At 43.7% G+C, this 27,722-nt stretch overlaps 1 protein-coding gene and 2 pseudogenes across 2 annotated transcripts in view; all 3 read left to right on the top strand.

The window, feature by feature from the left end:
* Window positions 1–27,722, top strand: part of SAMD8 (sterile alpha motif domain containing 8) — a 49,739-nt gene that overhangs the window by 6,984 nt on the left and 15,033 nt on the right. For both annotated transcript variants that reach the window (XM_019502371.1, XM_019502372.1), the window contains exons 2-4: window positions 17,310–17,902; window positions 23,596–23,691; window positions 25,267–25,384. In XM_019502371.1, the coding sequence (XP_019357916.1) occupies window positions 17,325–17,902; window positions 23,596–23,691; window positions 25,267–25,384 (792 nt within the window). In that variant the 5' untranslated portion in view covers window positions 17,310–17,324. The remainder of the gene's footprint in view (window positions 1–17,309; window positions 17,903–23,595; window positions 23,692–25,266; window positions 25,385–27,722) is intronic.
* Window positions 4,249–5,187, top strand: LOC109287137 (annotated as a pseudogene).
* Window positions 5,362–6,859, top strand: LOC109287136 (annotated as a pseudogene).

Raw genomic sequence — 27,722 nt, 5'->3', positions numbered from 1 at the left:
ATACTTTTATTTACAATGTCACATATAGCTATAACAATTTAGTTGTGTGTTACATTGATTGTGCAAGAATAGACTTCTAGATTTTACAAGATGTGTGGTTTCATTTTAAGAGTTGGGCTAAGGATCAGCTCCCTACATTAGTGAGCATCCTCCAAAAAGAAGGAAACTGTTATTACAGGCTCACTAACCTTGTAGGGAAGGCTTCAAACCAGGTTCACCAGGGGATGGAGGCAAAAGCCGAGATAAGTAAAGAGCCAAAGGACATACATAAAAATCGAGTAGAGGGAATAGCAGGAGCCCAGTGTTCTCAGGGAGGAAAGAGTTAGTCAGTCAGTTACCTGAAATGTTTATATACTAATGTGAGAAGTGTGTGGAATAAACAGGAAGAATTAGAGGTCCTAGTACAATTGTGGAATTGGGATTAGAGATAGTCATGTGACTGGAGTACTGTTATGTATAGGTATAACTTGATCACGAAGGATAGGCAGGGGGGAAAAGGGGAGGAATTTGTGTGTATATATAAAGGCGATTTATGTGTATTCTGAAGTGCAGTACTAAGTGGAAAGCTGGTCTGTTGAGAGCCTGTTGGAAAGGTCTGGGTGCATCAAGGAAGATCTCCAGTAAACGACCAAAGCAGGAGATGTACAAGGACTTCTTTAAACAACTAACAGAACTTTCCAAATCACAGGACCTGGTTCTCATGGTGGACTTCAATAACTGTAACATCTGCTAGGAGGAGAACACAGAAGTCCTCCAGCAGTCCAGCAAATTCTTAGTGTGTGCTGGTGATAACTTTTTGGTGCAAGTGACAAAAAGTCCAGCTATGCAGGGGAGCTCTTCTCAATTGGCTGCTCACAAATAGGGAGGAATTTGTTGTGAAAGTGAGGGTGGAAAATGACTTGGGTGACAGTGACTATGAAATGATGGAGTTCAAGATACTAAGGCAGGGGTGGGCAAAATGGCAGATCTGGCCAGTGGCTGGACTTCATTTCCCGGAACCCCTCTCTGGAGTGCTGCAGCGGGTTTTCATAGAGACCTTGGCAGTGGTGGGGCCATGACAGTGCGGGACCAGGGTTTCCATGGAGACCAGCCCCAGCAGCTGCTCTGGGGCTGGGGCTGGGATCTTGCAGCGGTGACAGAATGGTCGGAGCCAGGAAAAAGCCATGACCTGCTGCCTGCATGGGCAGCAGATGGCAGTTCTGCCCCACCTCCGTCACTGCCACAAGATCCTAACCCTGAAGCGGCTCCCCGCCCAGCTGCACATCCTGCCAGTGCTGCTGGGGCCAGTCTCCATGGAACCCTGGCCCTGCACTGTCATAACACTGCTGCTGCTGGGGTCTCCATGGAAACTGGTAGCAGCAATGGTGGGCAGAGGCTGCTGGGAAATGGAGTCCACCGCAGGCCCGATCTGGCCCTGCAGGACTTTGCCTGCCCCTGCCCTAAAGGCAGGAAAGAAAGAGAACAGTAGAATAAAGATACTGGACTTCAGAAAAGTCTTTCACGAACTCAGGGAGTTGGTATCCAGGATTCCTTGGCAAACAAGTCTGATGGGGAGGAAAGAGCCCAGGGGAGAGGGCTGTGCTTTTAGGAGCTGGCAGTAAGGGTAAAGGAGCAAACTATCCTGATGTGATAAAAGAATGGGAAGTGCAATAGGAGGTCAGCCTTGCTAAACAGAGATTTCAGTGAGTTGAAATGCAACAGAGAACCCTACAAGAAATGTAAAATTGGTCACATTACCAGGAAGGAATATAAAAGGATTACATACACATGCAGGAAGAAAATCAGGAAGACCAAGCCACAATTTGTGATGCAACTGGCAGGGGCTTAAAAGGCTGCTACAAGTATGTCAGAAGTAAGCGGAAGACCAAAGCAAATGTAGGACCTTTACTGAATGCAGAAGGCAATCTGGTTACAGATTATGGAGAGAAGCTTGAAATATTTAATACCTTTTTTGACTTCAGTCTTCCCAAATACAGTTAGTTACCAGAAGATGAGCTCAGTTGGTAGCAAAGATATGGAAGAAGTGGTAATTAACTCTGCCACTGCTCCCCCACTGCCAACCCCTGGCCCACAGAGCCATGCCCTTTCAGCCCACAGGTGTTCCTCAGAGGTTTGGAAATTTGGCAGTGGGGGAGCAGTGGCAGAGTTAATTACTACTGCTAGCTGTTCCTGTTCACTTTGTTTTCCTCTAGGTCAGGGGTACGCAAAGTCCAGCCTGTGGGTTGGATCGGGTCTGTGGTGGACTCCATTTCCCAGTAGCCCCTGCCCATGTCACTGTGGCCAGTTTCACTGGAGACCCCAGGAGTGGTGGAGCCAGGGTCTCCATGGATTCTGGCCCAAGCAGCACTGGCAGGGCCTGCAACTGGGTGGGTTGCTGTTCTGGGGCTGGGATCTTGTGGTGGTGACAGCACAGGCTGGAGCCAGGGCAGAGCTGTGATCCACTGCCCGCATGTTGCAGGCAGGGATAAGAGGGCAGCAGATCTCAGCTCTGCCTTGTCTCTGGACCATGCTGTCACCACCACAAAATCCTGGCCCCGGCTCCAGCCCCAGCCCCAGCCCCAGAACAGCTCCCTGCTCAGCTATGTGTCCTGCCAGGACAGCTGGGGCTGGTCTCCATAAAAGCCCTGGCTTCATACTCTTACAGCCCCTGGGTCTCCATGGAAACCGGCCACAGCAATGTGGTCAGGGGCTGCTGGGAAATGGAGTCCGGCTGCCAGCGGAATCCGCCATTTTGCCCACCTTTGCTCTGGGGGATTCACAATTGACTTCTTAAGGACCTGTTCCATAATCTTTCCAGGTATCTGACTGGTCTGTAATTTGCCAGATCTTTCATCTTCCCTTTTTTAAAGATAGGCACCGTGAAACAAGCAATCAAGGAATCTATTGTGAATCCCCTAGGGGAAAACAAGGTGATCAGGAACAATCAGTATGGATTCACCAAGAGCAAGATGCCTGATCAACTTGATTTTTTTCTTTGGTAAGGCCACAGGCTCCATGGATATGGGGAGAACAGTACATTTGATATACCTTGACTTTAGCAAGGTACCTTTACCTTGACTTTGCCTGCTATATTTGAAGTCTTTGGGAACACTGGCATAGATGAGTCTGTTGCAGGGAATTCTTGCACACAGATGTCTTAACAAATCGGTATAGCTGGGATAACCTTTTCCAGGATTGAAGTAGGGGGGCAGAGGGAGCAAGCTTTTATAATGGAATTTTAAGATGATTTCCTTCTTTATTGCTTCAAATAGACACACATTCAGTTTCTGATAGGCTGAAATGTTGAAGACTATCTGAAACTCAAGCCTTAGTAATATTAAGTGTTTAAAGCAGTATGAGACTTGCTTTCTGAAAACTAAAATTCCTTTGAAGGCATTTTCCCCAAAGATATCTAAATAAAATTTACAGTTGCATTTCTACTGGCTATACATTAGTTTTACTCAATGAAAATGCCCTGAAAAAGTCTTCCAGTGACTTTCATACTTTAGCATATAATAAAATCCTTTCTGATAGTGAACAAAAAGCTTATTTTTATGTGAAATTATTCTATCACAGAACTGTTACGGTGTGATTATACTGTGGGTCAGTTCTCACAGTCTAGAAGAATAATTTTAGTTTAGCTAGTATTGTTTTTAAAACACAAAGTCTAACTTTTTTAAAAAAGCACTTAATATGACTTATAATTCTTTAGGAAATGCACTTATCAGTAGAACTAGCACTCTGATTACATCAGTACTGTTTCGCAGGCGAATTCACCAACCATGCAAGATGCTAACCATAGTTCTTAAAAATTCATATACCTTTTTTCTGTAAAATCATAACAGCATAAATCCCATGTGTATGCCAATCACCAGTTATATGCAATGTAACAACTTCATAAAAAATATAGCCACTTTAACAAAGCAGTATAATGATGTATAAGGGAATGGGTTTTCAGTAGATGCAGAAATACATGGTAGATGGACAATTTTGCTGTCAGGAGGAGGAGAACTGAAGTCTGACTCAAAGTGTTTTTTGGAAGTGGAAGGCTGTCTGTCACTATTTAGCATTTAAAAGGCATGAAAACAAGTTTTCGTAAAGTGGGAGTTGATCTTTATGGAATACAATCTTAAATCGGAAATGGGAACAAACCTGATAAAAAGGTTTTATAGGGCAGCAGAAACAGGATATAAGTGCAGTGCAGAACAACACCACCCACCTGCTGGAGTGCATAGTGCACACGTGTCACAGTCACTAAATCGCAGTAAGAATTCTGGAATCTTGAAGGTTTTGATGAACTTTGAAAAAACATTGTTAGGCTCCTAACTGATGTCTGTTAATGGAGAAGATGTTCCTGGCTGAAGACAGGATAATGTTGGCATGGATTAAGGCTATACAGGAAAATAACAGCTTAAATGCAGAGGATATCAGTGTCACTAGAGCAGACCTCGTTAGGTAAAGGATTGAAGATTATAGAATCATGGTGACTTCCAGGAGAAGAACAGAGCCTTCTCCCAAAACACCTCCTCAGAGTCTTAAATATTAGGCAGACTCTTCTTAGCAGCATACCTGAACAAAGGATGCAGAGTTGGCATCCTCCCAAAGAGGAGTCTGAAAGGGATCTTCTTACTAGAGGAAAAACCCACTGAGACGCAAAGGAACAAGGCATAAAAGCATTCCAAGAATTATGAGGAAAACCACTGAGAAGAAGTCATATGCTAGAGGAACCTTTGGTGTTAGACTTGATGTCTGTCCCCAGCCCAAATCAATTAATATATTCCACTGGTAGTTGATCTATACTGAAAACTGGCTGAAGAAAGAGGTGTTAAATACACTGGAAATAATGTTCTTCTTAAGCATGCAAGAACAACTTAAAGGGATGACTGACATTGATGTTCATGATGATAAATGGTGAGATGTGAATGTGATAAGCAGTTTACTGAAATTCTTCTTTAGAAAACTTCCAGAGCCTTTCTTGACTAATGACAAGTGTGTGGATTTCATAGATGCTAAGAGAAAGGAACATCCTATGCATTGCAGTGGCTGAAAATGCTAAAATGGCTGATTCACAACTTAAATGTAGTGTTTCATAAAGACATTCAGGTTCTCCCTGCGCATCTGAAGACACTAGCAGAAAACTCAACCCCTCGCCCCTTCTCCACCCCCCAAACCCCCCCCAACAACAACCAGGGCTGTCCCGGGGGGTGAATCGGAGCGACCACCCTGGGCCCCACGCTTTGGGGGTCTCCACGGAGCCAGGCAGAGTGGCTGTGCGACTTTGCGCTGCTGCTGCCAGTTTTGCATCGGGCCACTCCCCCCACTCCCTCCCCCCGGCCACTGGCACTGCTGCCAATGGCAGCAGCTTCTTCACATCCAGGATGCATGGGATTGGGGTGGGGGCAGGGCTCCACACAAGCTGATTTGCCTTGGGCCCTGCACCGTGCTTGGGTCAGCTCTGACAACAACAAAAACCACCAAGAAGGACCCAAGAAACCTGGCAGTAGTATTTGGTCCAGCTTTTGTGTGGTCATTGCACAATAGTGCACATAGTTAGGCAACATGCTACAGCAGTACCAAATTTTAGAAATACTTATCCAAAAAAAGACTTGTTTTTCCCAGAAGACCATGCTGAAATCCCTCCTACAGCAATTCAGGGGGAAAACTCTATAGAATCTCAGCCAGTGCTAAGCAGATAATTTAATTACCAACATTGGAAGAGCAGAAGTATCTCCTGGAGATGTATCAGATTCAACTACTAGTGACTTACCTAAATCTAAAGGTGCTGGGGGATCTGGCAAGAATCAGAATAGTAAGGAATTGCTCGTGTTTTCCGTCTTGGCAGTAGCCAGTTGCAATAAAAAGAAAACAAGCGAAGCCACCACCACACAGCGCAGAAGATGAAATCGGATGTGTTTCTCAAGAAGGAACACTGTCCTTTCACAGTGTTGTGAAATGATACAAAGAGGACACAACTAAAGGAGAATGTAGAAACAGGAAGAGATGTGTGAGGGAGAAAACAGAACAACAGTGGAAAAAAGATAAATGCTGAGAAGGACCAAAAGAAGTCAGGAAAGAATGTCGCATTAGAGGCATCTTCAGCACCTTGTCACCAAAAGCACACAGTTGCCTAATCTCAGCTGTCAGGTAACCATACAAAAAGATTGCTGCAAAATACCTGTTTCACAAGCTACTTCCCAGGTTGAGAAGACAGTCCTTGACTGACACTTCCTCCCAGGCTTCCTGGCACTGGTTCTCCTATAAAACAGTAGCCAGCCCTGAAGCAGTGAGTTTTTAGCACAGTTCTGGCATCTCGGGTTACTCAAGTACTTGCTGCCCTGCATACGTGGGTTCTAACATGCTGAGCCTTGAAGTGCAGTTGGTGACAGAAGGCAAGGGAGGACCAGGCTGATGATGAACAAAGTGAGACAGTGAAAATGGTCTGCCTGTCTTTGCTCCAAGTTCTGCTGCTGAAAGGCTTTTGAGGGGAAGAATAAAAAAGGGGTAGAGACAAGTTTGAAGATCTCTGAACAAAGCGAAGTAAGTTGTACTGATGGACTATATTTCCCACAGTCACATTAAATGCGATAAGCATTCCCATTCTATGCATCTCCCTAGAACAAACTAGATAACAACAAATTCAGGACATGCTGGGAATGAAGGTAAGTTGCCCACTATGACCAAAATGTTTGACACAATGAAAAAAGGAAGATCGACTAGCAGTTTAACTACATCAACTAGAAGTGAAACTAGTAAATAAGAGCCTACGTTGAGACTTAAAGGCTGTTTGGATGTTCTTTAGTTAAGAATGCTAAGGCATATGCATCTTAAGTCATTCCCTTTAAGGTGGGAAGGCGAACAACTAGAATTTTTTTCTTTTTCTCAAGGAAGGAGGAAATTAGTTTAGAACTGAAGTATAGGTGATACAGCAATAAATACAATAAGCAAATTATGTGAACAATTATATTTAATATTAATCTTTATTATGATATGGTAGCTTGTAGTAACCATGAAAACATTTTTTTCTTTACACGTATTGGAGCATACAGTCATGACTGGACCATTTCTAAGATCTTCTATACTCTGTAAATAGTCTGGTCCATTGAATGTAAAGATTCTGTCAGAAAAGTAGGAATCTGGCCATAATAGGCAGATGCTCAGAATACTTAAGAGTATTGTCTTGGTTAAAAATCTTACTTTTAACATAGCCATATGTGTATTGAATGCAGAAATTGAAGTTCTTTGGGTTAAAACTGCTTTAGTTTAGGCACCTCAAAACAAGGTGACATTATTACTGATTAGCTAAACCGTGACTAAAACTCATGTTGTCGTACAGGAAATGGGGACCATGTAGTCTCATTATTTCTAGGTGGACCCTTGTTTAAAATGCTTGATTTTTGTGTCCTGTTTAATAAATGACATTATTTTCATAACACTGCTGCATCATTTTTAACAAGCATGTAGTACAGTGTATAGTTTAAATACATTTCCAGGTAATGTAGTCATGTTGTACAGAAGCTTACATAATTAAAACATCCATTAGTTTCTTCATAAGCAACATTAATTTTATAGCACAAATGATAAATATTATAAAAGTCAATTTTAGTGGAGTTTGTTTGGTGATTTGAGGGAAAACAGTGTTTTCTATACCAATGGGGAAGAGATTTCTACTTCATCTACTAGGCAACTTTTTAAATCTTGAATATTGAACAAGCACAGAATGTATGTAAAGTAGTCCAACTTTACACAGTGCAATGATCCCACATTTAGACCTTCTATCACGTGTAGGAAACATGGTGTTTTCTTTTGAGGAGCTGTGCCTGAGGAAACTGCCAGGAATTTAAAATATTTTAACCCACTGTGCTTAATAGGCTTAAGGTATGAATGTACCTTTTTTAAGGGGTAGAACATCCCCACCTGCCATCCAGTTTCTTCTTACTGCCCATGGCAATAGGAACAACTTCATTGTCTTCCCGAGTATGGTATTCTCTCTACTGTTAAACAGTTTTTGGTGTAGTTAGCATGTAGGGCTGTGCGAAGCTTCGGTAGCCAATTTGATTTGAAGGAGATTCGGCAGCCGAATCTCCGAAACAAATTGGGAGACCCGTTAAAAGGGCTGGATGGAATCGGAAGCATCCAAATTGATCTGGAGATTCAGAAGGCTGGCTTGCAGGAAACAGAAACTGGGAAGAGGGGGGAGGGAAACTGCTCTGATATTGACATCTGTAGCTGGCCAGTGACTGTGATCTTTCTCTGAGTTCCCTTCCAATCACAGTGCTCTGGGGGAGGGACATGGAAAGAACATATAAAGCTGTGTGTGAAGTGATCTGTTTCTGTGTCTTTTGTGAGCTGTCTGTCTTGAAAGGTTCTGGCTTGGTAGCACTTCATCAACCTCCTGGATACAAAAGCTCATGGACTCAATATAGACATTGGATTTATGACACACTATAATGTGTCTGACATCTGACTCCCCAAATACCTCTCCACTTTTACCTATACGAAGACTGTATACTGCCAAATGTATGATTTGAAATCTTTCTCAAAATATAATCTAAAATGAGTTCACATTTCTTTTTCTAAAGAAGAAATGGAGAAATTTATAAGAGGAGTGTCAGACTGATGAAGTTCTCTGGGTTCTGTTTTGCACTAGGTATCAATAAAGCAATGCTTAAATCTCATATGAAGGCACAATCTGTCAGAATTTAAGCAACCTTGGTGGCATGTTTGAGTCCCTACACCCAAGATTAGCAAAGCATCTATGTTAAACTGTGGCTGTTCGCCTTAAACAACGACTACTCTTTGATACCAGTCTACAGCTCGGACACTTCACCTCTTCATTGAGCATTGCTACAATCCTTGTTTTAGGTAAGTTCCTAGTTCCCATCTCTTAAAGAGAAAAGCTATATGCTGTTTAACCAAGAATGATGTACAGCATGTGCAAATACATTAAGTGATCATTCCTCATTCTTTGAGTATTTTCTTGCCTAGAGGATGTCCAAAAATCAAATAGACACCTTGTTTCTGAGAAGGCAGAATGAAGAAAAAAAGGTTTTTCCAACAAATTTGCCGGAGGACTGGGAACTTCAAGACTCCCAAAAAAGAGAGATTGTTAACACTTGTGAATTGAAGAACAATGAACTATTGACCCTGTAGCCTGAAAAGAAAGTTTTGCTGATGCTACTGGGCTGTGGCTTTGGGGGCAGGAATCTAAGTGGAGTGCTTCTGTTCTGGGCAGAAAAATCAGCTTCTTTGCTTGACACCCCAACTGAGGGGAGGGCAGCTGATTTTTGGAGAAAAAGTACATATAGCGTGCAAGAAAATACAGTATGTTAGTGTGTCTTTGGAGATGTTCTCTGCATATAAATTCACTAAAACACACACTGTCCCTAAATCTTGAACATTTTTTATCAGGGTATTGAAGGATCCGAATGGCAATTGGGGATAGTCCATTCTTTTGTATCATCAGGGTAAAAGGGGAGGTGACTTCATGTAGAGTTGTATGTGTGGGCACTACGTGTTATATGGGGCACATATCCATCAAGATATCTACATCAAAGAACACCAGGGGCTGTAAAGGTGTAAGTACTCATTCTTTGATAAATTACAGAACTAAAATCTGATGCTGCCCAACCAAAATAATTTTGTATTTGAACTTTTGTTTCCCCAATAGATTAGCGGTGGGCAATTATTTAGGGCAGAGGGCCACTTACTGGGTTATGGCAAGCCGTTGAGGGCTACATGACAGGCAGCCCAGGGCAGATTAACAATAATTTTCTAAATTTTTTAGGGGCCCTGTGGGCCAGATAGAATGGCCTGGCGAGCTGCATCCAGTCCCCAGGCGGCATTATGCCCACCCCTGCGATAGACATAGTGTAAGGGGAATAATAAAGTTAAGAATCTTATGTGGATTTATAGATCTATCTTAGTTTTTTTTCTACAGGAGATATTTTAAATAACAGCATAATTGAATTAGTGTAGACCAGGGGTGGGCAATTATTTTGGGTGGAGGGCCACTTACTGAATTTTGGTAAGCCATCAAGGGCCACATGACAGGCAGCTGGGACAGAGAGATATTAACTTTCTAAATTTTTTAGGGGCCCCGCGGGCTGGATAGAATGGCCTGGTGGGCCATATCCGGCCTGTGGTCTGCATTTTGCCCACCCCTGGGTTAGACTGAGACTTACCTGATTAGATGAGTGAGACTTTTAAAGTACTAGTAAATTGTAGCCTTTGAAAATTTAAGTTTTGTCTCTGTTTAAAGAGGCATTTTAAATATTTCTTTTTGAAACTATAAGTAAAGTAAGAATGTGTCAGATAGCATATGTAGTTAGTGATTTTCAAGGAAGCTGAATTACTGCATTGTATATCCATTTGTTTGTCAGTTTGACAGATCTTAATGGTTTGAAATAAGTGCAGTGTTTCTGAAAACCACAGCTTTTAGTCAGGAGGAGAAATGATTTCTGAAAAAAGGATCTATTCCTTGAATGCCAAAGAGATGAAAAAACAACACAGACTGGAGGAAAATACTAGTTTAATTCAAGTGAAAGTCTGATGACTAATTTATGGCATTGTTAAAAATTGGGATATGTTTGGCCATGAAATGCAATATATATTCTTTAATGCTAACATGTTTGTTGCATTATGGGTAGTAAAATTCAGACTTAATGGGGGAACTCTGGGGTTACAGGTTATTCTTTTGGTATGTAATCTTTATTTGTCAGGGGAAAAGTTACAATTTAAGGTCTTTTTCAAGTGTGTGCACACAAAATGTAGGGTAGTTGCATATGCTTTTTATATAAGCTTAAATGAAGTAAATGGATGCTATACAGTTTAAGAGGAAAGAATGTTAGGACATGGTATCCATTAGCTTTGATTTCATGGAATTTTTTATTTTTTTGGTTCCATTTCTGCAGGCAAAGGATGCATAATTTAGATATGAAAACTGATGTTTTATTTAGTGGATTGTAAAATCCTTCCCTAATTTCATGAATACCAGTGACAGACACTTTGGAATTAATCAAAATGTATATGCTGCATATTATAAAAGGTTAGCTTTCTAACTTGTCTGTCCTTCAGCATCATCATTAGTCCTCCAGTGTTTTTGATTTACACAGAGACCTGTAGAGAAGGAAACTGAATCAGTGTCTCCTTATCCTAGTTTTTACTCTAACCATTGTTTCATTCTTTCTTTTATCCCAAATTCTTTTAAAGGTGTGGCCATAATTTCTCCTTTGTCCTTTATTAAGTGTCCTTGCTAGTGAGACCCGTATCTATAAAGTGGTTATTAAAAAAAAATTCTTTGAATTGGGCTAAGGGCCTTGGAAAATCCATCTAATTCTTTGCTTTCATTTGCTACTAGTACTTTGTCAAAGTAGCTGTAAGTAATGTGTAGCTTCTGCCTTTGTCTTCATTACTCTGTATCTTCCCTGGACCCACAAGTTTCTCTTAAGTCAGGGGTTTTCAACCTTTTTAATAAGTGTACCCCTGGCAGCCAGACATGGAGTGGGGGTGGGGGTGCACAGTGGCAGCATGGAATGGTGGGTGGTGGTGGTGGCCGCTGTGCGTGAGCTTGAGCTTCCCCCCCTCCCCTTGCATCCAGCCAGCCAGGCAGCACCTGTGTGGCCCGCAGAGGGGTGCCCTGTCCTGGCCCCTTCCTCCCTGGCCCTGCTCCTGGGAGGCGGCAGCGTGGGGTGGTGGTGCTCTGTTCCCATCTGCCCGCCCATGCGTACCCCCTAGGGCCTTCCCAGGTTCCCCCCGGGGGTACATATGTCACTGGTTGACAACCCTTGTCTTAAGTCATGTGAGGTCAGAGGTATGTCATCTACTTCAGATCATTCCCTTTACATAAGAGTTGCAGGCAAGATTTGTAGAACTCTTCAGTCTGATTTGCAAAGCATTATTGATTGTATTTGGTAGATCATCGATCAATTTGGCTTATCTTTGTAATGGGATTGGAGGGGTAAAAAGCTATTTCTGACTTTCCTGGGTATTATGTTTTAACCCATTCCCCCTCTGTAGCAAGTGATTGCTTCTTGTGAAGAGCATGCTGTTTGAGAAGCATCTTATCCTTCCTACTCAAGAAAGGTTCTGCTATCTGTTGTAGTAAGTTATGTTTCTTAGGAGATAGCTATCCCTCTAATAATTTACAGTTATCACAAGTTTTACTGTATGTAGATATCCACTGATGCTTTGGTACTTTTTATTCTCCAGGAAAGGAAATAATTTCTGATTTATTTATTTTTTTTAATTTTTAATTTTTATTTTTTTTTAACCTTGGATGAAAAGAAAGTCTTGTAAAAACTTGTTCCTAGAATGCAGTTAAAATAGTTTCAAAATATTTCAACTTTTTAAAGTGAATGAAGAGGGTGGGAGGTAATTGTAATCGGCAACTGAAATGATCCATTGTACAATAATGTTTAGAAATTACCCAAATATGTAGATGTTTGAAAAAATTAGATGTATAATTCACTGGTTGTAGCTGGATCTGTTAATGAGAAGATTGTAGGTTTAAGGCAGCTCCATAATGGATTTGCTACAATTAAATTTGATTCTTAAGAGAGTAACAATTATTTAAATTTTGGTTACACAGATCAGCCTCATAACCCCCCGAAGTCAATATGGTCTAATAGTCACACTGAGCACAAATTAATTGTTTTTTGCTTTTGGACACAGAGTAAGAATTGTGTGACTAAAAACCCCTGGAGAGAGGTAGTTAACCATGTTTGCCTGAAGTCAGGCAGAGCAGCGTGATACCTCATAGACTAAATTTCATAGACTTTAGGGCTGGAAGGGACCTCATAAGATCATGAGGTCCAGCCTCCTGCCCAAGGGACAGGAAGTCAGCTAGGGTCAAAAGATCCCAGCAAGATAAAAGTTCAAAAGTTTCTTGAATGTTTCTTGCTTGCACCACCTCTGGGGGGAGTTTGTTCCAGGTCTTGGGGGCTCAGACAGTAAAGAAGTTTTTCCTTATGTCCAGCCTGAAATAGTCTTGCAGGAGTTTGCGACTGTTGGACCTTGCAATCCCCTGGGATGCTCTGGTGAACAGGTTTCCCCAGATCCTGATGCACACCCATTATGCACTGATACGAAAGGGTTCCATGACCTCAGGAAGTTTGAAAATCAGTGGGTTTTTTTTTTTTTTAAAGACTTGCTGATGTCATGGAACCCTTTCATATCAGTTCCCTGCCCATCTCTTGAAGACTGATGTGGAGCCATGTGACCCAGCCCTGTTGTAGAGTGCCAGGTTTTCTGCAGAACACAGTTTGAAAACCACAGGACTAAATAACTCAGAGAGGCATAAGCATTCATAAACAATAGTTTACCATGTCAGACCATTCATAGTATCTAATCAGGTAAGCTGTTGCTTATGAAAACTTATTCCTCTCTGAATTAGTCCATAATCACTGTGCTATAACATCTCTATCACAGCCATAGAGATACACTGATTAGAAACTCCCAGTTATGGATTTTGGATACCATGTCATTGGAATCAGTGTGGTTGTTCAGTCACATTTTTCTGTTCTTAAAAAATGTTTCTCTGCCCTGCTTCTGTGCAAGACCTACACTCAAGGGAAACTGTGTGAACACGTTAGAAACTGTTACATGCAGTAAGTTACAGGCTGGAAAAAATCTTGGTGACCTTTCATGCTGCTTGTTGCAATAATAGGTTTTTGGAAAATGTACAAGTGAGATGAAACCAATCATTTCATAAGGATCATTTTATGCAAAAAATACAAAACTGCTGCACCCTCAAAAGTTATGTGAAAATGAGGCTGTGTCTACTTTGCAGAACATAGTGCTGCCCAGAGAAAAACATGCGAATTAGTTCGGGAACTGGAAGGAGTATTGCGGCATTAGTGTGGTACTCCTTCTGGGCTAATTTACTTTGAAAAGGAAGGTAAGTTACTTTGGGTGGAACTCCATGCCTACTCAACTGGACTGTTTCTGGTACTCAGTCTATAAGGTGCTGCATAGTGCGTTGTAGATATACCTGCAGATCTTATCTATACTATAGTGGCCACTCAGGCTGGACTTTACCAGACTCAGCGCCTGCTTTGGGATGCATACTGTGTGCAGTGCATTCCCAGATATGGCTGGGGTGGATGCCAGGTGCAGCTTGGCCAGACTGTCTTACACATGGTGCCCATTCTGGCCACTACAGGATCCACATCACACAGCACAGGTCCCAGACTAGGTGAAGCAGCTTCCAGATCGGGTATGCTGGGGGAAGGGAGGGACCTGATCTGGCCTGCTGACCACCCCTGGGCCACTCATGTGCACCACAGGGCCAAATGAGTTTGGGACTCCTGCTACAGAGCCTCCGCTGCTATGGCTACTTCAGCAGATCTCCTAGTGCTGGTGTTACCAAGCGGTAGTACACTTTAGGGTTGCGCGGAACTTTGGCAGCTGTTTCATTTTGAAGGTTTTTCAGCCCATTTCGGTGCCCAAAACACTGAATCCGAAACTAAACGGAAGGCTCTGAAACAAAACCTTCCAAAATGCTTCAGAAAACTTAAGAGTTTTGGAGCCGGGCTTGCAGGGAAACAAACTAAGAAGAGGGAGGGGCAAGGGGGGGAAGGACTGTTCTGATATTGACATCTCTAGCTGGCCAATGTCTGTGATCTGTCCCTGAGGTCCCTTCCAATCCCAGTGCTCTGGGGGAGGGACGGGAGCCTGCTGTCATCCTGTGTGCAGATCTGGGTGCCTGTACCTCCCAGGAAAAGTCTGGCACAACCCCACAGCCCTCCTAGGGGGTGCAGATCTGCAGATCTGTGCGCAGGAAGAAAGCATGCTGCTAGCTGGGGTCGGGGCTAGTGCCAGCACCCGAGTCTGCTTGGTGCGGCCCATGCTGAGTGCCAGAAAGAACCCAGTGCAGGCATTGGCCCCAGCCAGCAGTGGCAGCCTGCTGTCATCCTGTGTACAGATCTGGGGGCCCACACACCGCAGCCCTTGGATTTGCATGTGGGATAACAGCATGCTGCTGACAAGTAAAAAAAAGTTTTGCTTTGAACAGTTTGAGGTGCAGTGTCACAGGAACTCCGGCACCTATCTCTTTGAAACTTGGCAGATCTAATGCCTTTAGAAGGGGCTACCATCCCTGCAATTTACATCCAAATCGCGCAAGAAATGACAAAGTTATAGGCATTTTAGTGATTCCACATGATGGCCTATGACCAAATCACAGAAACAGCGTAGAAATTCCGAAACGCATTCGTCTGAATTGAAACAGAACAGTGATCCAAAACACTGAAATGAATCACTGTCCCTCCAAAACAGCCAGATCCGAAACCAAATCAAAACACAGCCCTTTCGCATAGCCCTTGTACATATACCCCTGGGAGTACACAAAACATCTCTGGGGGATACGTGGGAGAAATTGTGTAATAGCGGATTTAACTTTCATTATAATTATAGTTGGCATTTAAGGGGTTAAAATATAAAACGTATGCTGATAGGGTATGTAGGCAGCTGGTAAATCTGGAAAGGGGTATGCAATAAGAAAAAGCTTGGGAACCTCTGCCCTAGTGTAAATGCAGAATATGGCAGTGAAGTTCCTCTGCCTACCATAGCTATGCAACCTTCCTGAACAGCATAAGCCAAGCTGACAAAAATGCTCTTCAGACACTCTTCTGGGAGTGTAACTGTGCCCAGAACAGGGGTTCTGGCAGCATTGCTTTTTTAAGTAGGGATGTTGTTTTTCCAGAGAGCTAGCTGATAAAGCAATATTTTGTGGTACATTAGTGTTGATGTGCATTTCCCTTCTCCCATTGACTGTGGGAGGAAAAAGCTGAACCATGAATTTAGCAGATTAGTGTTCTGTTTCAGTAACAATGAAACTGTTTAAATTGTTGCTTTTTTCTTGTTGAAAATAACATATTTAATGATCTAGTACTTCACTAATGTGTTAGATGAATAGATAAGTATATTGCCAGTATTTTTCTTCTTTTGCTTCAGTTTGTCACGATTTTTATAATTAACCAACTTATAGCTCTTGTTTATGTACGTAACAAGTGAGGAATGACTAGACAATTAGGGCATGTCCACACATGCAGGCACGTGTGCTTGCAGCAGCTCAAATGAGAGTGACACAAATTTGAGCCGTGGATTTTTCCCTCTGCGCACGTGCCCAGACATGCACTTCGGTGTGGGGCAAGTTGTGCCACTTGGGACAAAATAATCCTGCCCAGTTCCTTTAGGATCTGCAGCCAAGGGGAGGTAGAGCCTGAGTGATTTACCACAGGCAGCACTGGGTGCCAGGTAGCCAGGGCTGAGCTGCGCTGGCTTGTGCTGTGTTGTGGGGGGTCTTTGCTTGGAGGGCCCCCAGTGCCCTTATTGGTTGCTGCTGTGGGTGGGGGTTGTGGGCTGTGTGGGGGGCAGGCGGGTGACCCACCCTTCCCCCACACCCTTCAGCCCCCTGCGCCAGCCTCCCCCACCCCCAGTTCCTTACCTTTACTTACCTGGGACAGAGCCAGAGTCCATGCAGGGAGCACCACTCCAGGCTGCCTGTGGAGGCAGTGTGCTTCAGCAGTGGGGCAAGGGGCAGCCATAGAGATGCTCTGGCTAACTACCAGAACATCTCTTCGGACGACCTGAGCCTCTGGTTGCCTCAGGGCACAGTCCTGGACTGTGTTCTGCCCCGGGTTTTTCCCCTGTGTTTTATTTTGATACCTCGATAACTGCTTTGAGATACGGCAAGAGGCATGTGCAGACTCATCTGGACACGCTTGTACTATGTATAAGAGAGATCAGGACAGAAATAATGGTGCAGTATAGGTCAGGGCTGAGGGTTAAGTGGTGATGTTGTGTTAGGTAAGTGCGTAGTGACAGGGTTTTGCTTTTTCTTTTAGTTTTACATAGCTTTGAAATTGCATCCTGCAGAAAAGTGCCATGTTGAAATCAGGATGTAAACAACTCTTCTGTTAAGCCCAACAGAAAACAAGTCCAATTTACCCATTCTAAAGCCTCTTTTGAGAGAATGTTATGGCTCTTTGTGAAAACAAAGAGTGGAGTAAGGAATAATTATTTTGTTTCAGAATAGGATTCAAGTAAATTAAATTAAAACTACTTTAATTTTAGGTAAGGGTCTTCCACATGGGTTTAATTTTATATGCATTTACAGTCGATTTAAATTTTTAGTTGATTTGGATTACCTTTACCAAGCGTGCTTGTGTAGATAAGACAGGTTCACTGGAAGAACAATGTTTTTAATATGTTCATATGAAGCACTTAAGAACATTCAGTGCAGAGAACAAGTATGCACAAATTAATTCTTCAAGAATATTTTTGACACTAATCTCTCTTTTCAGTGTATAACTTATGTATTTTATTGGCAGGTGGAGAGTAAGACAATGGCAGGCAACAATCAGCTTTGCATTAGACGTTGGACTACCAAGAATGTAGCCAAATGGCTGAGGGAAGAAGGCTTCTGCGAGTATGTGGACATCTTGTGCAATAGGCACAGATTGGATGGAATTACATTATTAACTCTGACTGAATATGATTTACGATCACCTCCTTTGGAAATCAAAGTCTTAGGAGATATCAAAAGGCTCATGTTATCTATACGCAAATTGCAAAAACAACATTTTGATGTTTTAGAAGAGTTGGGTTACAGTAGTGATAGTCACATTGGAACAATTTCTCCTACTGTTGGCTCCCTTTCGGGTACGGATTGGTTCTGTAATGGTGAAGTACCACGGGATTGTGATGAACCAGTTACTGACTTAAATGATGATCAGTATCAATACACAAATGGAAAAAGCAAACAGCAAACCCGGAGACTGGACCCAGAATACTGGAAGACTATTTTAAGTTGTGTTTATGTTTTCATAGTGTTTGGCTTTACATCATTTGTCATGGTTATAGTACATGAACGAGTACCTGACATGCAAACATATCCACCACTACCAGACATATTTCTAGACAGGTAAGTTATTTAAACTACTTGGTGGGATTAAAACAAATGCTTATACATTTGATTAGAATAACAGATTTTCAGTATTTTTTCCATTTTATAAGGTACTGTGTTTCTGAATGTAAAATGGCCTGTTTTTGTAATGTGCTGCGGTGCCCGAGAAGTTTAAAATAAAGTTGGGAAAAGAAATTGAATGGTTGATGACTGCTGCTGTCACTACTACACAATTGATATTTTAAAAGGAGGCTGTAGGGATCAGTTCCGTGACCTTAGATAACCATTTATTTATAAAGTATATAGTACAAGATTTGACTCATCTTTCTCAGGCTGCAAATAACTTGAATAGTAACTTCCTTCTTGTAGGTGACACAAGCAGTGTGTCTAAGCAAAGACAAAGTAGTAGCAGAAAGAACTTCCATTAACTTGAGGTCCAGAATCTCTTTCCACCCCTTACACTGATTTAGAGGTCATGTTTTAAAGAACTAAACCTACTGTGCTGCTCTTCCCTATGTTGCTACACTTCCCCTTTTGCTCCATGCCAGGAAATTGAATTGAATTCTTGCTGGTACTTCACAAATGAGGACTGCAAATTGTCACAGAGTCCTGCCAAGGAGGCACATGGTCTCAGAGAGCAGCCCTGAACCCAGCCCAGGTATGGCTTTTGGAGTAAGGGTGGAAGTCTTTGCTCCTTCACACTCAGAGGCCCTAACCTTTGTTCCTTGCCCTCTAGTTTTCCATAGCCCTGACTTGAGCCAGCATCCAGTTCTACCCCTGAGAGAGAGACTTGTCTTCTTCTTGGGAAGAACAAGTGCACTCAAAGTTCCAAGCAGCAAATGCATAGCTGTGCCTCAAAGCTGTTTATAGGGAGAAAGGCCACCCAGCTGGAGATCCTGTGACCCTCCCTCCATCCAAAGGCCAAGCAGTTCCTGTCTTTTATTATAGTTTACATGGTCAGAGCACCTTCAAAGACTGCACTACTTTTGAGCCCCAGAGCTGTTGTACTGTTTCCTGTGTTACTTCAGACTCTCCCTGCTGGGAACTGACACCTTCCTTGTCCAGCAGACTCTCTTATTATCATGTTTATGTCTCTCTCTCTTGAACACTGCTTGGGTATTACCTGTGATCTTCACCTTTTGTCAACAAAACTAACCAAGTCTCTGTAGAAAGATGTGTTTTCTTTCTCTAACCTGTGCTTTCCCCAGGTAGTAGCTTCCTAGGTAAACTGGACATCAGGAGGGTTGATTTTAATGAGTTAAGGAGATTAGTCCAGGAGGCACTGAGGTACCGGAGGGTAGGGGGAGTTGGGAGTCCAAGACGAGTGGTCGTTCCTTAAGGAGATGATCCTCTGAGCCCAAAAGGTGACAGTCTCAACGCAAATCAAAGGCAGCAAGAGTGCCCAAAAGTCCCCATTGCTCACCAAAGGCATTCAGGAATGTCTAAAAGCTAAAAAGGAGGTGTACACCCAATGGAAGGGAGGGGCCATCACCAAGGAGGATTATACCTCCGTTGCTCGAGACTGTGGTGGGGGGGCTGTTAGGAAGGCTAGGCTGAGACAGAACTAGGACTAGCAACAAGGATCAAGGACAACAAAAAGTCATTTTTTAAATAGGTAGGGAGTAAAAAGATGGCACTGGGTAACATGGGGCCCCTGCAGGACACACTTGGCAATCTGGTGGTTGCACCAGATGATAAAGCTGACCTCTTTAACAAATTCTTTGCCTCCCACTGGGATTCAGGACAGACTCAGGAGAGGCACAGCCAGGCCTAGGGTCAGAGAGGACCTAGTTAGGGAACTTCTGGTGGAGCTGGATGTGTTCAGGTCATCAGGTCCAGATGATCTCCACCCCAGAGTGCTGAGGGAATTGACAGAGGTCATTGCGGCACCCATGACATGGCTTTACGAGCGCTCATAGTGCTCTGGCCAGAGGACTGGAAAAGGGCCAATGTGGTCCCCATTTTCAAAAAAGGGAGGAAGGAGGACCCAGGAAACTATAGGCCTGTTAGTCTTACCTCAGTCTTGGGGAAGCTCTTTGAGAAAATTATCCAGGAGCACACCTTCAAGGGACCAGCAGGAGAGATTATGCTTGGGGGCAACCAATATGGATTCATTAGAGGCAGGTCCTGTCAGACCAACCTGGTGGCCTTCTATGACCAGGTCACAAAATCCTTGGACACAGGTGTCGCGGTGGACGTAGTCTTTCTGGACTTTAGGGAGGTCTTCAACATGGTCTCTAGCTCCATTCTCACTAAAAAATTAGGCGACAGTGCCTTCGATGCCTACACAGTCAGATGGGTCGCAAATTGGCTGGAGGGCCACACCCAGAGAGTGGCGGTGGACGTGTCATTTTTGACCTGGAGGGATGTGGGCAGTGGGGCCCCGCTCAGGGCTCGGTTGTTGGGCCTGCACAGTTTAACATCTTCATCAGCGACTTGGATGAAGGGGTGAAAAGCACCTTGTTGAAATTCGCGGATGACACTAAGATGTGGGGAGAAGTGCGCATGATAGAAGGGAGGGACAGGCTGCAATGGGATCTGGACAAGTTACAGGGGTGGGCAGGTGAGAACAGGATGAGTTTCAATACTGACAAGTGCAAGGTGCTGCACCTAGGGAGGAAGAACCAGCAGCATACCAATAGGCTGGGGAGCTCCCTTCTCAATAGCCCAGAGGATCTTGGAGTCACTTGATTCCAAGACGAACATGGGCTGTCAATGTGAGGACGTAGTCAGTAAGGCTAAGCACACCTTGTCATGCATCCACACATGCATCATGAGCAGGTCCAAGGAGGTGGTCCTTCCCCTCTATGCGACACTAGTCAGGCCGCAGTTGGAGTACTGCATCCAGTTCTGGGTGCTGCAGTTCAGGAGGGATGGGGACAGCATTGAGAGGGTCCAGAGGAGGGCCACTCGCATGGTCAGGGAGCAGCAGGGCAGACCCTACGAGGAGAGGCTATGGTACCTGAACCTGTTCAGCCTCCACAAAAGAAGGCTGAGAGGAGATCTGGTGGCTGTCTATAAACTTACCATGGGGGACCAGTGGGGAATGGGAGAGTCCCTGTTCCCCCGAGCACCACCAGGAATAACTAGGAATAACGGCCACAAGTTGACTGAGAGTAGGTTCAGGCTAGACATCAGGAAGAATTACTTCACAGTTAGGGTGGCCAGGGTCTGGAACCAGCTTTCAAGGAAAGTGGTGCTCACTCTTACCCTGGGGGTCTTCAAAAGGATTCTAGGGAATCACCTTGTTGGTTTGTTTTGACCCCAGCATTCTTTCCTGCCCATGGCAGGGGGTCAGAATTGATGATCTGCTCATATCCCTTCCAACCCTACCAACCAACCAACCATGATCCCTGAGAGAGAGGATTTGTGTTGTTTTCAATGCATAGATATGCACAATTGACCTATTCTGATTTGCTTTGTGGGAAGAGCGATATACCCCGAGCAGTGAAATAAAGTATGGCAATAGGGCCATACCTTGAAATAGGTCATATCTTGAACTACCAATATATCATATCCAAAAATCTGGTGGGCATCAGCTTTACTTTCTCACTTCCTGAATTTGACCTGTGGTTTGCTAAGGTAAATTTGATTTCTAGGATTGGTGGCTGTCTGCTCAATCTATATGATGAGCACTTTGGGTCCACTGGTGCAAGAATTTGTATGATGCTATTGCAATGATTAACAGTCTTGCAATTTCCTCTTTGACCAAGAGGTCTCTCTGCTGCATACCAAGATATTGCTGCATCTCATAAATGCCTGTGATTAAGCTGGCATACACGAGCAACCCCGTGCTTGTCTTAAACATAGATACAGTGGCGATGTCCCATTTGATTGCGATGGGAAGATTGTTTATCTCTCGGTATCCTGTATTGCCCTTGGATTTCATGGATGGCTGACCTAGACTAGATACATGCTGGTTGTTGTATTTCAATATATGAAGTAGTTGGTGAACAGTCTCAGTAAGCAAGCCATTAATTTCAGAGAAGTGACACTGATATTGCAATCATGTTCTAGTTTCTCCCTATTAGCTCATCTTTTAGAGATTGTTTAAAAGTTCTCTAAACTAAATTGGAACATCAGTTATTCTTCTAGTCACTCCCTGTATATGTACTTAAAGTGACCTTAATATCACTCCACTCATGTCACAAGAAATGAAACACCTTTTTTTGCTGTACCAGCAAAAAAATTCAGCGTAATTTACGTGGTTGATTAGAGGCAGGTAATCTGCACATACTGTGTTATAATCATGTTCTATAGTACCAATAAAACACTCCCTGTTGACAATGGGTTTCAGTAGCATAGCCTTTACTCCTGTAAACATTCATGAGCAGTCTGGGTGAAGTCATTAGGACTAATCATGTGAAAGAGGGTTGCAAAATCTGACATTTTAAGATATTACTCAGCAAGTGGTGACAGTATGTTCCAGATGGGAGGGGGAAAGGAGGATAAGAGTAAGTGACAATACTGAATACTGGATTGTGTTTGTAGAACAAGAACCATAGTCACAGAATTGGGAGAAGGTACAGGGCAGTGAATGCTAGGGACAAGTAGCAGCAAAACAATGCGAAAGGATTACAACAGTCGACGTCTGAGCCACTATGTTTTGTTTTTCACTGTTTTTGTACCAAAGGGGACAGACACTTCCACTGAGAGCTCTAGCAATTTCTGGTCTGAGGAAATTTGAGTGTGCAAATTACTGCAGTAATCATTCCAGTGGGAGAAGTTAGGAAATGTTTTGACCAACAAGGCTATAAAGGCTCATATGCAATGATCCTTTAGTTGAAATCTAATTTAAAAATAAGCTCTTAGGAAAATTCAAAGAGGAAGAAGCTGGGGAATGACTGCCCTAAATGCTGTTGATCCTCTTTTAAGAGGAGGATAGGAGAGAGGGGCAGCAAAGCAGAAGCATTGATGATGGGTTGAGGATATGAGGGACTATGAAGAAAAATCAAGGGACTGTATCTTAAAGGAGTAGTGGGGAACTGAGGGAGCCGGTACTGCAAGCAGAGAGGAAAGAAGAAAACAGAAGGGGTGGAGGAGGGAGAAGGAGAAGAAAATTTTGATAATGCATAGGGGGAATTGGTTGTAGCCGTGATGGTCTAATGACATAGGCAGACCAGGTTCTTTGGGTAAATTGATATCTTTTATTAGACCAACTGAATGTTTGGAAAAATTGTTGTTTACAAGCTTACTGGCATAAGCACCCTTCTTCAGGCATAAGGAGAGTCTCAACATGAAGAGTTAGATAAAAGAAAACTAAAATCTAGCATAAAGATTATTTTCATTCTCTGGAATTTTTCAATGTTATAACTTTTGCCAGCTTCAGAAGGAAAGCAAGGGTTTAGTAATCCAAGAATTAGTAGTCCAAACATGCTAACATGGTGAGTGCATTCTGACACACATGTTGAGGCCATAGATTTTCACCCAGCTACTCCTGCACTTAGTCTTATTACTTGTTTGACAAAGACCTGTCTTCCAGAAACATTCTGAATATTGGAGACTTAAAAGAAATGGAGAATTCATAGTTTTGGTAATTTGTTCAACAGGTACTGAGATGTGCAGTTGGAGCTGCATGTGTTCATGCTGCAGCTGGAGCTGTATGTGTTCAACATATTTTGAAAAATAGACTTGATGTTAGGTACCTAATCAGTGGTATCAGCTTTGAGCTTGTAAGTTTTTGTTATTTAGGTTTTTTGTTTTTTCTTTAGTGTTCCTAGGATACCATGGGCCTTTGCCATGACTGAAGTATGTGGTGTGATTCTCTGCTATATCTGGCTTCTGGTTCTTCTTCTTCACAAACACAGGTACAGTAACTCAAATAACCTTTAAGACAAATATCTGGTGACCTAATTCAGAGAGAGAACCTACTAGAATCCAGATAACGGCTGTGTTAGACTTGTATTTTCAACTTAATTCTGTTTCCCTATTGAGATGGTCCATGATGAGCAGCTCCCCCCGGCCCTCCTTCCTTACCTCTGAGGTAGGCTTTCTCCTGTAGTACTCTGAGGGTAGTCCTTTTTGTCTTTCTGTCTGACTGAAAGTGTTGCAACAGTCTACCTAGAAAAATTGTGGAATCTCCATCCCTGGAAATTTTCAAGAGTAGGTTGGGGAGAGATTTGGCTGGGGATGGTTTTTGTCAAGAATGAGCCTGCCTTGAGAAGGGACTGGATGAAATGACCTTGTGAGGTCCCTTTCAGCCCTACTTTCCTGTGCTCCTAAAATTTCTGCTTCCATTTTATTCAGTGTAGATTGAATTTGGCTACATCAGAACCTGTCTTCTCTTCCCCAGGATCAACCATTTTTTCATAACTAGCCTCTTTATAAGTCTTGGACATAGGTAGCTAAGTAATGCCCAGAACGCTGGCCTGGCAGTTGAATGACAGTTTGGGCATGGCTGGCTCTACCTTCTGAGAGAGGATTGCAAGCACTTTTCTAATTCCATAGTCCCTGGGTTTGCTCTTGGCATGGGAGCCTCTCATTCATTGAGTTCTTACAGCAGGTGCTTGTAAGAAGAAAGCGGGCTTCTGAAGAATATTTACTTCATCTTCCTTGCTTTATTTTCTCTATAGTCCGGGGCGTTTCCCTGCAATGTTGTTTTCAGGAGCTTCAACAGTTTCCAAGGAGTGTCTAGCGGTTGCCTGGCTGACAGTAGACTTGCCCCTCCCATTTAATTTAGACTGAGCCCAGACATCACAATTGCCTAATCTGCAGTGCGTCTGTTAGCCAACCTCAAAATGCAGCTCAGGCATGACATGGACTTTCCCTTGCTTATTGCAGTGTATGAAAAACTAGTGCTGTTTTAAATATCTAAATGTATGTTGTTTAGACAGGCAAGAAAAATATTGCTTGCTTTGAATAAGAAATGAATACATTGGTAATGTTGTTTAGCTAGATTATTTGAGATGTTCTTATTCTTGCTTTTAGAGAAGCAAAAGGTGTAAGGCAGACCAAATAAACCTGCACTTAAATGGAACAAAAATCTATGACTAATTTGTTCCTTGGACATTTTATGGTTGAAGGATATCATCCATTGACTTGTAATTAGTGTTCAAAAGGAACTCGTTCTTGTAATGAGGGTCTGCATCAAGTAGTTTCACTGAGTGAAAAATAGCTGAGTGTATTTGTTGTCTAAGGGAAAATCTTAAGTGCATAGCAAGCATGAGTCGCTTTTTACTTCTGGAGCATATTTAACTTTGATTTAGGGTATATTTAACATGGGAAGTAAATACAGTTCAATCATAAAATTGCATGAAAATTTTTGGAAAAAGTACTTCATGGGAAGAGTTTGCAAAAACTCTTTAAAAACACCTTTTCTCCTTATTTTCATTATGCAACATTATTTGTATTCTTCTCTTTTTCTTTCCTATTTTTCCCCCCAGGTCTATACTTCTGCGAAGATTATGCAGCCTGATGGGGACAGTGTTTTTGTTACGCTGTATCACAATGTTTGTTACCTCACTGTCTGTGCCAGGCCAGCATCTTCAGTGTTCTGGCAAGGTAAAAACACTGTTCTTCAATCTTCTGGAAGGATTTGACTTAAACTCAGATTAAAACTAGGCAAACAAAGACAAGAGTGGTCTTTTTAGAGTATACTTTCTAAGTATGCAGAAAAGTCTCTAATACAGGGATATCAAATTCACCCTGCCCTGTAGGCCAGATCCAGTCCATGTGAAGGTCCTTGCAGACAGTGGCTGGGGAGAGGTGGTGAGGGTTTACACATCCATTGCTTGCTTGCGTCCCACTGGCAGCATACATCTCTAGTGGGACTTTGCCCAGGATTTTGCCAGCAGGCCCTACCCCTGCTTGCCTCAGCCCCTTTAAAAGCCCTGTTGGCCGTAAGTTTGACACCCCTCCTCTGTTAGGTTGAGATCTCATAAGTGTCATGGAGTCAGTGGTATAACAAATGCTCAAAGACCAGGACTTCAGTCCCAGGCAGCCAGAGGGCACAAGAACAGCAGCTGCTGCTGGTGCCACAGCCACTGCTACCTGAGTTGCAGACTCTTGTTGTTGCATCTCTGCATGGAGTTGTACATTACTTAGGTCAATGGTTCTCAGTCTTTATTGTACCAGGACCGATTTGTAAGCATTGATGGCCAGTCCTGACTCAGTAAATAGTTTAAGTAGAAAACAGCCTCCTGGCTGTGCTAGCATCCTACACTCCCAACTTGCTGTCCCAGCGCCCTAGTGTGCAGTGGAGGGATGTATTTCCTCAGATTTGCGCACCCATAGCAGGCATAGAGCTATAGCCTGGCTGGATTGGTACGGGTAAGAGCCGCCTCTGCAGCCCAGCAAGTGGGACTCAGCATGGGAGGGCAGAGTGGGGTGGCAAGACTCACTGCTGCTGGAACCCCATCACCAGCCATACTGCCAGCAGCGAGAGAAATAATGGATGGTGAGGAGGAGGGCCACGCTGTCTTCACCGTTACCTGCTGCCAGGGAGTTTGGCAGAGCTGGGGGCATTTCCCTGTCGGGATGGTGTGTGGGGCCTGGGGCTTGGTGTCTCGGTGGGAGTAGATGTAGACTGGCAGCTGCTGGCTCAGGGCTCCCAACCCTGTTACCCTCCTCACAGGGCCACTGCGGCCCAGCAGGTGGGACCCAACATGGTAGGGCAGAATGGGGTGGGGCGGGTAGGCTCAATGCTGCTGCTGGGAGCCCCTCACCGTCATGGCGAGGCACCCCCTGCCAACCTGGCAGCAGTGGGGGTGACAGTGGTGTGAGGCTTCTGGCAACGGCACCGAGCCTCCCTGTCCTGCTCTGCCCTGCTGTGCCAGGTCCCACCCACTGGGCTGTGGAGGCCCTTCGGGGGAGGGCAGCAAGGTGGGGAAGCCCGAGTCTGCAGTCGCCAGTCTGCATCTGCTCCCCCCTCTTCCCCCTAGGGGCTCTGTGCTTTGCTTTGCTGTAGCAGCCACTACCTTCCATGGGTGGCAGCCATGGCTTCGGCACTGCTGGGGGGCAGGGGGCTGTGGAGCCAAGTCCCTGGACTCATAACCCTGGGCTGGGGGGGCGGTGGGCTGTGGGTGGGTAGTGAGGGGCAGTAGCATGGGCAGGGTACTGGCATATCAGGGCTGATCAGCATCACAAAACAGTGTCTTGGGAGTAGGGGGCAGTCACAGCTGGACCTCACATCCTGATGAGTGAAGGGAGCAGGGGGAGCTCTGTTTTTTCCTATGATAAAAAAAACAAACAAACCCAAAGTCAAACGCCAACACTTACAGGTATTGAGAATTTATTTTATTATAGTGACTGAGGCACTGGTAGGCTTCCAAATTTTGCTTTAAAACCATACATATGTCAATAAAACATTGTGTTCAACTGACACACATACAAAAAGTGGAATTTCCTTTTAATTGTGGAAAAAACACAGATTTTGGTGTTTTTAATTAGAGAATTTCTGGGGTATTTTATCAGAGAATTTACAATTTTTAAATAGAAAACCAGGATCCCTTTTAATTGCCCTTTTCCTGCTCCCCCAACCCAGCTCCAAGCAGCCCCTTGCAGGCTGGAACTCTGCCATCCTGTAAAGGGAAACCTGTGGGTTCCCATGTTTTCCTCCTTTAAAGGAGGATCCATTTTTTAATATTTGTTTGTGGCCCTTTCATATATTCTTGCAACCCACTTTTCATAGATTTCATAGACATTTGGGCTGGAAGGGACCCCAGAAGATCGTCGAGCCCAGCCGCCCACCCCAGGGGCAGGAAGTCAGCAGGGGTCATAGGATTCCAGTAAGATAAGCATCCAATGTGTCTTGAAGGCACTCAAAGTGGGTGCTTGAACTGCCTCAGGTGGCAGTCTGTTCCAAAACTTGGGGGCTCAGACAGTGAAGAAGTTCTTTCTT

This window comes from Gavialis gangeticus, unplaced genomic scaffold, assembly GCF_001723915.1.
Source record: "Gavialis gangeticus isolate Ggan-Ray unplaced genomic scaffold, GavGan_comp1, whole genome shotgun sequence".
NCBI classification, from domain to species: domain Eukaryota; kingdom Metazoa; phylum Chordata; order Crocodylia; family Gavialidae; genus Gavialis; species Gavialis gangeticus.
This window is presented reverse-complemented; position numbering and strand designations above follow the sequence as displayed.